Raw genomic sequence first — 13,288 nt, 5'->3', positions numbered from 1 at the left:
TGCCCAGACCCCACAGCCATGGGGATCGTCCCCCCTGCCCTCCGGTTCCCTGCCTACCAGCTGTGATGCAACTCGGAGGGAGCAGCTCACGCACTGCCTCCCCACCCCTCCGCTGCTCATCCGTGTCTGTTTGCCCACCGCGTGGAAAGGGCAAGAGGGCTCCCCCAGCTGTGTTAAATGCAGGACCACAACCACCAACCCCCAAGAGTCAGGACATCTGCCCTGCACAACACCCCTGTCACTGGCCCGCACTGCCCCACAGCAGGTTCCTCTCCTCACATCCACCTGCTCCCTTCAACTCTTGACCCTTCCCACCTTAAATGTGAGGGCCAACCTCCAACAGAAATGCCACACGAAGCCCCCGAGAAGCCTCAGACCCCATGCCTGGCCCTCACAACCCAGAGAGGAAGGGACAGGCCAGGTGCCCCACTGTCAGCCATGCTGGTTCCCCCAATACCCCAGGGTCCAACTGGTCTAACTCAGCCAAGGCAGCTCCTATGGCTTCACCCAGCTCCCAAAATGGGCCACAGCTGCAAATGCTGTTCACACACAGCTGCCATTACCGGGTAGCAGCACTGCCCTACCCCAGGGACACCAGCCATCCCAAAAGGAGCCCAGGCTGCTGGCATTGGCCGGATCACTGTGCCCAAAGCAGGAAGCTGGGGACAAGCACAAGCAGCTCCTGAACCTCTGGGCTCCCAGCAAACCCAGGCCGAGTCCAGCAGGGGCAGTGCCTGCAGAGTCAAGGGTGGGAGCAGCTGGATACATCCACCTGCAGCTCCAAGCCCTGTACTGGTCATCCTGGCCAAAACCAGGGCCAGGTGGGTGCAGAGAGGGGACTCACCCCAGCACCCTGCAAGCTCTAGGAGGTGCTGGGAGCAGCAGGGCAGACCCTGCCACATGGCCAATCCCCTCTGCAATTCCAGACTCGTGGGTTTGGGTGCAGGCAGTCAGGGCAGCAGCTTCCAGCAGCGGGACCGGGGCTGTGGAAGCGTTTGTAGGAACTGTGGCTGCAATCGGAGGCAAATAGGCACTTGAATGAGCAAAAATAATAGAAAACTGTTATGGAAGGAAATAGAAAAAGGTTCATCCCCCTCCCCCAGAGATGAGCTGCACCACCCCAGAGAGGGGCTGTGCTGCTGGGCCAGGTGAGGACCTAACCCACTCAGGGACGCCGGCCCCCGGCAGTTCCCGAGGGCGGGCCCGGAGCAGCTGCAGCCGAACAGGACAAATCCGGGGGAGCGCTCTGGAGGCGGGAATGGCGAGCCCAGGGAGGGCCCCGCGCGCCGGCGCAGCCCCTCACATGGGTGAGGACGCACACTCCGGGGTCAGCTCCATGTCGAAGGTCAGCGACTCTGCGGGCAGACACAGCCAGGGTTACGGGGCGCGCGCGGGGTGGCAGCCGGGGCCCCCCGGAGCCCCCCCCGACTCACCAAACTGCCCGCCCGCGTTGCTCTCCGCGCCCTCGCTGCTGTTGCCGAACTGCATGAGCGAGTCCAGGGTGCGCGGGGACATGGGCAGGTCGATGGTGTTGCTGAAGGAGGTGCTGTCCGAGGGAGAAGAAGCACAGAAACCTCTGCAGTCAGGGCCTGGCCGGAGCTCTCTAACACCCCCTCTACCCACAGAGGGGCCCCCGGGCACGGCCCGGCGGCCCCCAGAGCTCTCCAGAGGAAAGGGGCCCCGGAGGGGAAGAGCAGGGCTGTGGTTTGGGCAGCAGCCGGAGCCTGGCTCAGCCCCCACCGTCACCCCAGGCTGGGAACCCCACACTAACCAAGCAAAGCTCAGACAGAGGTGGAAAGAAAGGAAGGAAACCTCTCCCTCAAGCAAGGCTGAGCACACAAACACCCCCCAGGCACTGACAGACAACCCCCAGGAACACTCACGGGGTGACACAGATGAACTTGGTCTTCAGGTACGGAGCAGCACCTGCAAGGAGGGGGAAGCTTCGTCATCAGCCACCCAAGGATGAATCCTTCTCTCTGCCCCCCAGGACACAGGCAGTGCCACCCTCTGCCCATACCCATGGGACCTCACGACTGGTCCCACACCGTGGCTGTGCCCTCCAGGGATGGCACAGGATCCCGGCTGATGACAGCCAGTGCTGTCCCCAGAGCTTCCCTGTGACAAAGGAGCCACAGAAAGTCAACGACTACCTGAGTCCGTGGCTTCCGAGTGCTCCTGGCTCTCGGAGCGGCAGTACTTCCCAAACGCCTCCTCCTTGGGGATGTCTGGGTACAGGTACACCAGAGGGGACACCAGGATGTTGGTGGCATCCATGATCTTGTAGCCCATGATGATCTCCGCGAAGGACATGTTGTTCAGCTGCTGCTTGGTGTAAGGCTCCACCGACTGGATCTGTGTCTTCCCTGAGCAAGGAAGGAGAATTTTGGCACAGAACAAAGGCAGGGCTGCCTTCAGAAACCCCCAGAGCAGTAGGGACAAGATGGGGCTGTGTTTAGCCCTATCAGGGACACAGCAGACCACGGGGCAGGACTAGGACCCGACTGTGTTCAGTGCCACGGAAAACTGTGCCCATGGGCAGCACGTGGGCACAGACACCCAGAAGGCAAAGATCAGCTAAGGGTGGCCAGGCTCAGAAGTTAACCCACACAGACAGCTTGTTGGGACAAGGACAAAGGACAAGTGCTTATCAGGGCATCCAAGCCCCCTCTGGAACCTGGAAAGCCAAGCCAGGCAGCCAGGGTAGAGCTCGTACCACTGATGTCCTTCTCCACCCACGTGAAGGTGATGCCACCCTCCTTGCTGCTCTCACTGAAGCGCAGCAGGAAGGTCCCTGGGGGCTTGGTGCTCAGGATGGCTCGCTCCCGCTCCTTGCTGATGAACCCCATGATGTACCTGGGCAGGAGGAAGCAGAAACAGCAAATGTGGCTCAGGGCACAGGAGCAGCTCCTCCAGGATGTAAGTCCTGCCAGCTCTGCACAACAGCAGAACTCGGCCTGCTCCTGAATTTTATGGATTCCCAGGTGAGTTTTCACTCTGAACCAGCAAAAAGTGTCCCAGGACAGCACACTGCACATGTACAAGGCACCCCATGCCATCAGGGTGGAACCTGTGGGACCCCTTCCAAGGCCCAGCCTAACCTCAGGCTCTGGGCTGGCACTCACCCTTCGTTCCACAGTGCCAGGATGTACTTCTTCACCAAGTCGATGATGTTGTCCAGCCAGACCCAGAAAGAGAAGCCTTTGCCAGCCATGTTCTCCTGAGGAAAAGGCAGAGAGGCTGCTAGCACAGCTTGGAAGAAGGGAACAGCCAAGGGAAGGTGCTCAGGGAAGAGAGGAGATTCTACCTTGCAGAACTTGGCCCAGGTGATCTGACAACCAGAGTAATTCACACCTGGTCCTGGAAGAGAAAAAAGAACACAACCACTTAAATAGAGTTGTCCTTCCAAAGACGCCATTTCCAGGGTTTGTGCCATTTGGGAGCAAACCAAGCACCTGAAAATTACTCAGGCCAAAAGCTCTCAGGCCGAACACAGGACCTCACTCTTGGATGACATGCACAGGTGGGGAATGACGCCAGGGGACAACAGGGATGGGCAGGACACCCTGCCACGTCACCCCACTCTTACCCAGCAGTTTCTCTGCCAGCGTGGTCAGCTGCTCGATGCTGAGACCGCGCTTCGTGGTGGAGGAGAACTGCCAGCTCAGCACCTCTGCCACCTGGTCCCAGGTCCCGATGGGTGGCTTGGTGAAGAAGTTCACGTTCTGCACGAGGGAACGCACAGCCCTCAGTGGGACATGGGACAGCAGCAGGGCCAGGTACTGCCTCAGCCTTGCTCCCTGGCCTCAGTTTCCCTCTCTCACGGTGACACCCCCGTCCTGACACCCGCCCTGCTGCCTTCCCACACCAGCCCTACCTTGGGGTTGTTGGTCAGCATATTGTACCACAGGATGGATGCCCAGGCATTGGGCATCTGGCAGATGTTGGAGATCACCACCACAGGCAGCGAGTGGGTCTGCAAAGAGAGGATGCGACCATGGGTTGGGATGACTCCCAGGGCTCCACCCAGACCCGTGGTGCCACCCGTGCCTCACCTCCAGGTCGATCTTCAGCCCCTGGTGATACACCTCTGTCTCAAAAGTGATGAGGTGCAGCTCCTCAGTGACTATCAGCGAGGCCTGGGGCAGAAGGGGACACCATGAGCACCACAGGACACCCAACCCTCAGCCCAACACACGACCTCCAGACCCAGCACGGCTGCCGGGGCTGGCCTGGCCAGCTGCCAACGTGCCAGTTGGTGCTGGTGAACCCCCTGCCTCAGGGCAGGGCTCCTGCATCCCCTCCCTGCTCAGCTGCCCCTGTCAGTGGCCAGGCCCCCTCCCAGGGCCCCTGACACTCACATCACAGTTGGCTCGGCCTCCGTTCCCACAGCGCTGCTCCCGCAGGGTCTGCAGAGAGAGGGACAGGCTGCAGCAGCACCACAATGACACGTGGCTCTGCAGGAGCAGCCCAGGAGCTCATGGTACCCACCAGGTGTTTGAACTCTGCTGAGAGGCTGCCATTGTTTGACTCCTCCATGTTCATGACCTTGGTGTTGGTCCCCAGGATGTTAAACTTCCGCGACCTGGCAAGAGGAAAGAGTGAGGCTGACGGGGCAGTCCTGGAGTGAATGTGTGGTAGGGTATTTGCCAGGAATAAAAGCAGAAACAAGAAATAAGGACAAAGCAAACAGTGCTCTTACCCCCGAAGTGCAGCAACATCCCCAGAGTCCCTAGAAAAGGGGAAAGAGACACCAGGTCATGGCAGTGGCCCTCCCACCCTGATGCAGACAAGCTGGTGTGCAGTGCCAGCTGCATCCCAGCACAAGTCCCACGAGCCCCACAGGCCTTCCCCCCACGTGGGGGTGAACCCTCAGGACTCAGCACCACCCTGCACTCTCCCCTTTAACTGGGCCCTCGTTGTGGAGATCGAGCCCAGTCCAGGGGCAGCAGGAATCAGTCTCATCCCAGTAAGCCCACCCAGGGCCACTGGAAGGGAAGCACAGGACTCACTTGTCAATGCAGACTTTGATTTTCAGCTGATAGTTCAGCTCTGGAAACTTGACCAACAACCTGCAAGAATCAGGAGATACAGAGCATGAAGATGCTGTGCACAGAAACTGCTCCTGTTCCACAGGGCACCTGGCACAGCCAGCAGCATGGACCAGCTCCTCTGGTGGCCCTGGGCACACCTTCACACAGGCCTGGGACACATTAGCCCTGGCACCTGTCCCCAGACCCAGGGAGGTGCTGGTACTCCTCTGAGCATCCCAAGGAGCTCGTTTGGGCAGCTGACAGCCCTCACCAGGCTCTGAACAAACACACTCCACACTACTCTGGGCCAGAGGCTGCCATGGAGGCACAGCTGGGAAAGGGCAAGGAAGCTCCAGGCAGAGCCCGGTGTCAGAGCAGCCTCCCTGCGTGGAGGCTGGCAGGGAACACGGCCCAGGCTGAGCAGCAGCAGGCCAGGGATGTGCTGATGCTTCCCACCCCCACAACAGGATTTACCAGAAGCCGGCTGCCTCCAGGAACACGGCAGATCCCCAGCCAGCCCTACACTGAGTCATGTGGGCAGCACTCCAGCCCACTGGGATCATCCCTCTGGGATTTATCCTGCTGGTATCCATCCCTTTCCAGCACCAGTGCTCCCCAGATAAGCCAGAGGCTCCATCTGCAGCAGCATCTGGGGGAGGTACCCACCTGACTTTGGTGGTGAACTGCACACCTGTCTTGATGACGAGGGGCCGGTCGGGGTGCATGGGCATGCAGGGCTGCCTCTCCACGACAAAAGCACTGCAGGAACAGCACGAGAGCACGGTCAGACCTCACTGCCCACCCTCCACCCCCGGCCAGGCAGCTCCTGCCTGCCTTCAGCACCTTTTCATCAGGTTCCTGAACAGCTCCACAATCCGCTCCTCCAGCATGGGCCGGTGCTGGACGATTGGGTCACCCTTATAGGACACTTTTTGCTGCAGTTCTTCCAACTTCTTGATCTGCTGCCGGGTCTGTAGCTGCGATTCAGCGAGCGAGGTTATCCTAGGGGAGCAGGGAGAACCAGCATTAGCTCTGGCTGCCAAGTCCACACTGTCCAGCCTGCAGAGCCCTCCTCTTCCCATGCAAGAACACACTCTCCATGCCAAACCAGGCAAGAACTGAGTGTGTCTGTGGCTCCAAGCCCAGAGCATTTTTCTAGGCCATGCATTACAAATAAAACCTGCACATGCCCAGGTGACTCCAGGGCCAGAAACTTTCCAGCAGCCTCAGAATCCCCCAGGCATGGAGCTGGGGACAGTGGGACACCTTTCCAACACCGTGCCCACCATCGTGGCTCAGTCTAAGCTGCAGGCTACATCCACATGTGCAAGCATCAGAAACCACTTTGCAAGGATGCTTCCAGAGGCCAAGAGCTCATTTCCACAGCAGGTGTACGAGTGCCACTGCTCTGGGCACTGACACAGTCCCAGGCAGCTCTCACCAGTTCTCCAGCCTGTCCAGGCAGATATTGGGTGGGCCACCAATGCAGGCAATCTGCTGTCTCCTCTTCCAGTCTGCCAGTTCCTCATCTGCCAGCATCTTCTGCACATATTCCATGGCTGAGAGCAGCCCAGCCAGCTCGCTCACTATGCCCTGCCAAGAGAGAAAGCAGAACCTTCAGCGTGCTGTGACTTCCCCCACGGACCCACAAGTTTCACATTCACAGGCAAGGAAGAAGTCACCCAGGGCTGTGCTTGCTGCACTGCTCCTGGGTCTGGCCATGCAGGAACTACCAAATTCCAACCCTGAAGAAGGGGGATCTGCACCCAGGGGAATCTGGAGGGCCAGTTGCCCCACTTACCCTGCGCATCTGGTCCAGGGCTGTCAGCATTTGCTCCAGCTGCTGCATCTTCTGCCGGGTCACTGACTGGTTGTTGCCGTTCAGGTCCTGCATGTCTGTGCAGAGGTGAGAAGCTTCAGCCACACACAGGGGCTCTTCACACCTTCTCAAGTGCCACAACAACACAACGTTTGCACAGCAAAGTGCAGGCACCCGACAGCCAAGCAGAAATCTGGCACAGCCTCCAAGCACCCACAGAGGCCAATCCCTCCCCACCCCACTGCCATGCTTACAGCAAAGCTCAGATCAGCTCCCTCAAGGGCAGCATCCTTGGCAGAAACAGAAGGCCAGGTTTATCCAATTGCCATGCAAATGCCCTGAGCCTGAGCACATTCCCTCTGGGAGTGGAGGTTGGAACACCTCTCCAGCAAGTTTCCTTGCAGGAACACACTGCGGTTTGCAGATGCTAATGAGCTGCCATTACCTCCTTGGCTTTTCAAAGTCTTGTAGTTAAAATCAAAGTCATCCTGGAGATTCTCCACCACTTTCATCTTCTGCTCCAGATCCTGGAAGGCAAGAAATGTGATTTCTCTCACAGCACTCAAGAACGGTGGTGGGGAGAGCTGAAGATACCCAGGCAGACACATACCTGCACCCTCTTCCTGACATCCTGCAGGTGCTGCTCCAGCATCTGCTGCTTCTCTGTCACCACAGCTGCTGTTGGATGTGTTGCCTGTCCCCCTTGCTGCAGAGGGGACAAGAAGGGCATAAGGACAGGGTTGTACCTGGGGATGCTCCCTTCCAGCCTGAGGAGGTTCTGCAGGATCCTCAGCCCATCCTTAACACACACTCGCAGCTGGCTGCTCACTTCAGCATCAGCTCCAGGGCAGCACACGGTCAAGGAGAGGAGAGATGGGGACACCCAGCTCACCCCACCCAGCCAGAACACCCAGGCTGCGTCCTGGCCATCAGGAATCGGGATGGGAGCCCTGGGATCCCTGGCCACTGACCTGGGCTGCGGTGGCAGCTGTCTGGAGGAGCCGGGACTCTTCCCAGAGGCAGCGAGCCACGATGCGGGCTATTTCCATTGGCTTCTCCAAGTATCTGCTCTGTAAAGGGCCAAACACCCCAGGGTCAGCAGGCACAAGGCAACCCTCGGGTCTCCACATCCTTGAGGATGGTGAGCCGTGCCGAGGCGTCGCTCAGACCCTCACCACTCCCCCACCGTGCTGGCAGCTCCCAGCTCACCTGCAGGAACTGCTTGATGCGGCGCAGGTTGTGCTGGTAGAGGACGTTGGACTCCTGCAGAAAGCGGCTGTACTGCTGGTCGATCTCCCCCAGCAGGTTGTGGAACACCAGCGTGGCGTGAGACTCCTTGCTGGCAGCGTATGCCCTGTACAGGAGAGGGAGAGCCCTGAGTGCCTGGCATGGGGCGAGGGGCAAAGCAGGGGGGCCCTGCCCACACCCACCACCCCCTGTGCAACTTACAGAGGCACTGAATCATTTAGGAAGGAAACGAACTCTAAGATCGAGTCCAGCTTGTGACTAATCACCATCTGGTCAAGCAGACCGGGCAGACGGTGCACACCAGCACCTGATGTCTGTGAGCACCTCCCACGTGCTCGTGGACAGGATCCAGCAATCAGTGCTCTGTGTCAGCCCTCCTTACAACAGAGGTCAGTGCTGGCCAGCCCTGGATGGGAACGTCCCCCTGCTGCTCCTGGCCCAGGGTGCACAGTCCTGCTTCCCTCGATGCCACATGAGCCCCAGAGAGACAGAGGCCAGTCCCATCACCAGGGGCAAGTGACAGAGCTCCTCCAGCCCACTTGAGCCCCTGCAGGTGGGTGTTATGAGCCAAGTCCCCTCAGTGGCATTTCAAAAGGCCTTACCAGTCCTGGCTCTCAATCCACGGGGCCAGGAACTGCCGGAGCTCCATGGGGAAGCTGTCGCTGTAGAGCTGGTGGAGCTGCTCCAGGTAGCGCGTGTCGAGCTGCTGCAGCTGGTTCCACTGCGCCATGCTGGCCAGCTCCGGAGACCTGAGGGATGGAAACACAGCTGGCTCACAGCTCCCTCCCGCCAGCACCCAGCCGTGACTGCTGCGACGCCCTGAACAGGGTTCTTCTCTCTGGACAGAACCAGAGACAGCCAGGGCACGAGCCCAGGGCACGGTGCTCCAGGACAGCTGGCACGGGCAGGCTGGCCACTGGCAACAGGCAGGAACGAGGCTTTAATTTGGTCTCGAAGGCAGCCCTGGTCGGCCCTGCTGGGAGGCAGGGAAGTGGCTGTGGAGCTTACAGTAAGCGCGGAAGGCGGAGACTGCCAGGAAGCTACAGAAACAGGGAAGGAGCAATTTTCAAGTTCACGACTCGTATCAATGGAAATCAAGCTGACACACTGGAGGGGACTCCAGCTGCGCTGGCAAATGAAGGCACAGCTCTGCGTGACACCAGCAGTCACTTCCCTGCAGAAAGTGGCTTGCTTTTCCCAAAGCTCCTTGCGCTGAGTGATGCAGCATCACTACGTGGCCTCCTCCCTCAAGGGACTCTTTCCCCATTTGTCTGAGTGTGAAAAAATAAAAGTGGAAACATCCTCTGTGGGCTGAGACACCAGGAGGGGACAGACGTTGGCACTGACATGGGAGTTAAGAGAGGTTTTTAGTACTTCACAGCACTGAACAGCCCCAAAGGCAGGAGCAGCCTCCGCAGGACATTAACCTTGAACTGCAACCCGCTGGTGCAATCCTCAGAGAAGTCCACAGGAACCAAACCTGCTTTGAATGGAGCAACAAGCGAACAAGAAAGGAGAGAGCCAGCGGCCATGCAAGGTCCTCCAGATGACAGATTCCTACAGCTCTGGCTGATGTGACAGAGCCCCTGTGATGCTGCAGTCCAAGGGCTGGGCTGTGAGCCGTGGCCCAGCGCAGCAGAGCCCCCATTCCACAGGGAGTTCAGTCCCTTGGGGCCAGTTCTCAGCTGCAGCAGCTCAGGGAATGCTCCCTCTGCCCCAGCAGCTGCACGGCTCCAGCCCTTCCACTCGGTCCTGGAGGCCACTCCTGCTGCGTGAGCGGCGCTGCCGCTGGGGGGGAAACCCACCAAAAGCACAGGCCAGGCCAGAGTGAATCCCACCGGCCCCGCAGGGATTGCCCCGCCTGGCCGGTGAGCTCAGCAGCCGCTTCCTATTGCGCCATGCCCGGGAGCGGGGGGGCTGCACCAGCCCCTCCGGAAACGGCAGCGGCAGCTGCCCCAGCCCCTGCCCGGGGAGGACAGCGCTGCAGCAGCACGGCACCGCGGTTACCCGGGCAGCCCCCGGTGCCGAGCGGCTCACGGGCAGACCTGCCCACCAGGCTGCAGAAACAGAACCAGATGCCACATCCGGAGCCACGGTCCAAGCAGATGTGCCACCCGAAAGCCACAATCTCGGCACTTCAGAGCGGCGCTGGAGCCCCAGTGAGAGCACCAAAGGGCCAAGAGCAAAGCTCCCAGGCTGCCACGCAGCAGCGGCAGCGCTTGGACGGGACTCAGCCACTTCCCACTGCCACAAACAGCTGCGGGACAAGCCAGCCTGCAGCACCAAACTCCATCTCCTCCTGGCATCCAGCCAAGGCACTCTGACATTCCTGGAGGAAAAGGCCCCTAAGACATTCCTTGCAGCAGCAGCCACCACTGTCAGGGCAGCTCTGATCCTGGCAGCCCTGGAACCCCACGCAGGAGCCTCTGCCTGGTCAGCCCCACCAACGGGGAGCCATGGTTAAAAATCTGAGGGTTGAACCCTTCTGATCCTGCTGGGCTTGCCCATCTCTGTGGTTTGCCTCTCCTCCATCTCTGGAATGGAGCCAGCGAGCAGCCAACATGGCCAGGACCAACACAGCATGATGCAAGCTCACGGGTAAACATGCTGTCCAGAGCTCAGAGCAGAGCTGCTAAAAGTAGATCAAGAGCTAAAGTTCATCTTTCTTTATCTTCCTGCAAGGGCAGAGCACAAGAGTCAGGCCCAGCTGCACGGTGTCACCCGCAGCCTCTGGGACAGCTCTGCACACTCCAACCACCCCATTTAAAATGGGGCTGCCCTGCAAGCAACCCTGTAACTGCTTTCTGCTGCCTTCTCATCTCTGGGACACACCTGGGAACAGCCTGCATTGCGCCCCTGCAGCAAGCAATGAATGTATGGGGGAGTCACTGGAAAGGGCATTAGAAGGACCCCAGGACTCCATGTCCCCAGCAGGGACATGAGTAGGATGAAGCTCAGTCACTGAGAGCACTGCACAGCCCACATCACCAGGCTGCCATCCCAGGGTCACGGCAGATGCCATCAACACCACTTCGCAGAGTCCCTGCACCAGGCCAGGCACCTCGCTGCCCCCTCTTCCACACAACCATCAAGAGCCCAATGGAAAACTGCTCGGCACGGCAGCCACTCGCTCTGAGCATGAGAGCCAGCTGGGAAAGGCTGCTGGAAGAATTTGGCTCTGCTTCGTGGAGCGATTTCAAAGCCAGCCTTGAAGGTGGAAAACAGCGATGCAGAGATTTGCAACAGGAGGAGGGAGATGGCTCTGGGCAACCTCACAACCACAGCATGAGCTCTGATCACCCCACAGGCCTGCTGTTCCTCATCACGGCTCTCCAAGGACCATCCCAGCCGAACTCCCACTGCAGCAGCTGCGAGTGACACTGTCACCATCCACCCCAGGGCGGGGACACGCAGCCCACACCCCTGCTGTGCTGCACACCGCTGCCCCAGCAGCTGGAGCAGACTGGGGAGTGACGGCGATCACCGTCAGGGTGAAGCGGGCTCTGCTCCCCGATGTGCACCCGGGCAGGGTCAGTCCTGCAGGTGCAGAGGGGGCGGACCCAGGCCAGCCCCCGCTCTCAGCCCCGCGGCTGTGTCCCTCGGACAGGGACGCGGGGGTGTCCCATGGCCGTGCGACAGGAGCCACCCCCGCACGGGCAGCGCGGTGCCGGGCTGCAGGAGCGGCGGGCAGCACCGCCAGCCCCCGCAGAGCTCGGGGGGCTCGTTCTCCCGAGCTGCAGAAGCCGGCTGCTGTCACAGCCAGCGCCCACGGGGACTGTCACCGGGGCGAGCCCCGCTCCGGTGCGGAGGCCCGAGCTGCTGCTGCAGCCGGCCCGTGACAGCCCTGAGCTCGCAGCCCCGCAGATCCCAGCCGGCTCCTTCAGCCCCGGTGTGCCCGGGCCCCCCTTCCGCACCACAGTGCTCCCAGCCCCGTTCCGCACGGGAACCCCGAGGCCGCGTCAGCCTCGGCCCAGCCCCGGCTGGACCCGGGCGGGCCGCACCTCCCCCGGCCCGCCGGTCCCGCCGCTTTTGGCTCTCCGAGAAGCCGGTTCGGGCTCCGTCCGTGCGCGGTGCCAGCCCGGAAGATCGACCCGGGCCGCACGGACCGACCCCGCTCCGCAGCGCGGCTCGGCCTGCAGTGACGGGGAGCCGGGACAGGCCCCCCCGCGTTACCCCGCGCCGCCGGCCCCGCTCCCGCCCCGGCCCCGAAGCGGCCCGGGGGACACCGGCTCCCGCGGCGAGCAGCGCCCGCGCGCCTCCCGCGCTCACCGGCGGTCCCGGCGGGCGGGGCGGCGGCTCCCGGTGACGGCGGCGATCGCGTCCGGCTGCGCCGAGGGACCGGACCTCCTGCGGCCCGGCCCCGCCCCGCCCTCGTGACGTCACCACCCCCACTGCCAATGGCGGCTCGATGCTCCCGCGGCCCCCCCCCGGCACGCCTCCGACAGCCAATCAGCGCGGTCGTTGCGTGGTGCGTCACGGCGCGCGGAGAGGGGGCTGCCCCCCCCGGCTATTCCCGGATGGCACCGCCTCCCGCCGCGGGGCCTCGCTGGGCAGAGGCGGTGCAGGGGGCCGGGGGGGGCGGCTGCCGGGAACAGCCGTGCGGGAAACCCAGCTGAGTTCCGGGCAGCGCCGTGACGTCACGCGGTCGCCGCCACCGCCGCCGCAGCCTCTTAAAGGGGCCGCGCCGCGCCGGGCGGACCCGTGCGCCGTGATAGGAGCAGCGCCCCCGCGTGGGGAAAGGAGGATCGGTCCCCGAGGGGCTGTGGGGATCGGTCCCTGTGGGGCTGTGGGGATGGATCCCTGAGGGGCTGTGGGGATCGGTCCCCGAGGGGCTGTGGGGATGGATCCCCGAGGGGCTGTGGGGATCGGTCCCTGTGGGGCTGTGGGGATCGGTCCCCGAGGGGCTGTGGGGATGGGTCCCTGTGGGGCTGTGGGGATGGGTCCCCGAGGGGCTGTGGGGATGGATCCCCGAGGGGCTGTGGGGATGGATCCCCGAGGGGCTGTGGGGATGGATCCCTGAGGGGCTGTGGGGATCGGTCCCTGTGGGGCTGTGGGGATGGATCCCTGAGGGGCTGTGGGGATGGATCCCTGAGGGGCTGTGGGGATCGGTCCCTCAGGGGCTGTGGGGATCATTCCTGTAGGTCTGTGGGGATCGATCCTTTAGGACTGTGGGGATCGATCCTTTAGG

At 61.6% G+C, this 13,288-nt stretch overlaps 1 protein-coding gene across 2 annotated transcripts; it reads right to left on the bottom strand.

Moving 5' to 3' along the window:
• Positions 1 to 485: 485 nt before the first annotated feature.
• On the bottom strand, positions 486 to 12,521 carry STAT3 (signal transducer and activator of transcription 3). 2 transcript variants are annotated; one of them, XM_038163072.1, is made up of 24 exons: positions 12,370 to 12,521; positions 8,703 to 8,849; positions 8,062 to 8,206; positions 7,824 to 7,922; positions 7,463 to 7,558; positions 7,298 to 7,379; positions 6,835 to 6,929; positions 6,475 to 6,626; positions 5,877 to 6,035; positions 5,700 to 5,792; positions 5,013 to 5,072; positions 4,703 to 4,732; positions 4,492 to 4,585; positions 4,362 to 4,409; positions 4,056 to 4,139; positions 3,878 to 3,976; positions 3,590 to 3,725; positions 3,308 to 3,360; positions 3,126 to 3,220; positions 2,717 to 2,856; positions 2,151 to 2,366; positions 1,884 to 1,926; positions 1,434 to 1,546; positions 486 to 1,355 (listed from the first exon to the last, which is right to left on the bottom strand). In XM_038163072.1, exons 2-24 carry the CDS (start codon positions 8,828 to 8,830, stop codon positions 1,300 to 1,302), a joined length of 2,316 nt encoding a protein of 771 aa, XP_038019000.1. In that variant the 5' UTR covers positions 8,831 to 8,849; positions 12,370 to 12,521; the 3' UTR covers positions 486 to 1,299. The 2 variants fall into 2 exon arrangements, with proteins under 2 accessions (XP_038019000.1, XP_038019001.1); XM_038163073.1 differs by having other exon boundaries at positions 2,154 to 2,366.
• Positions 12,522 to 13,288: the final 767 nt, after the last annotated feature.

This window comes from Motacilla alba, chromosome 27 (assembly GCF_015832195.1).
Source record: "Motacilla alba alba isolate MOTALB_02 chromosome 27, Motacilla_alba_V1.0_pri, whole genome shotgun sequence".
In the NCBI taxonomy this organism is placed as follows: domain Eukaryota; kingdom Metazoa; phylum Chordata; class Aves; order Passeriformes; family Motacillidae; genus Motacilla; species Motacilla alba.
This window is presented reverse-complemented; position numbering and strand designations above follow the sequence as displayed.

Coding starts and splice junctions, on each gene's coding strand:
- STAT3 (XM_038163072.1), bottom strand. CDS start 8,830: ATGGCGCAGTGGAACCAGCTGCAGCAGCTCGACACGCGCTACCTGGAG. Junction 4,586..4,702: donor GATGTTGCTGCACTTCGGGG/GTAAGAGCACTG, acceptor TCCTCTTGCCAG/GTCGCGGAAGTTTAACATCC. Junction 3,361..3,589: donor GCTGGCAGAGAAACTGCTGG/GTAAGAGTGGGG, acceptor TTTCTCTTCCAG/GACCAGGTGTGAATTACTCT.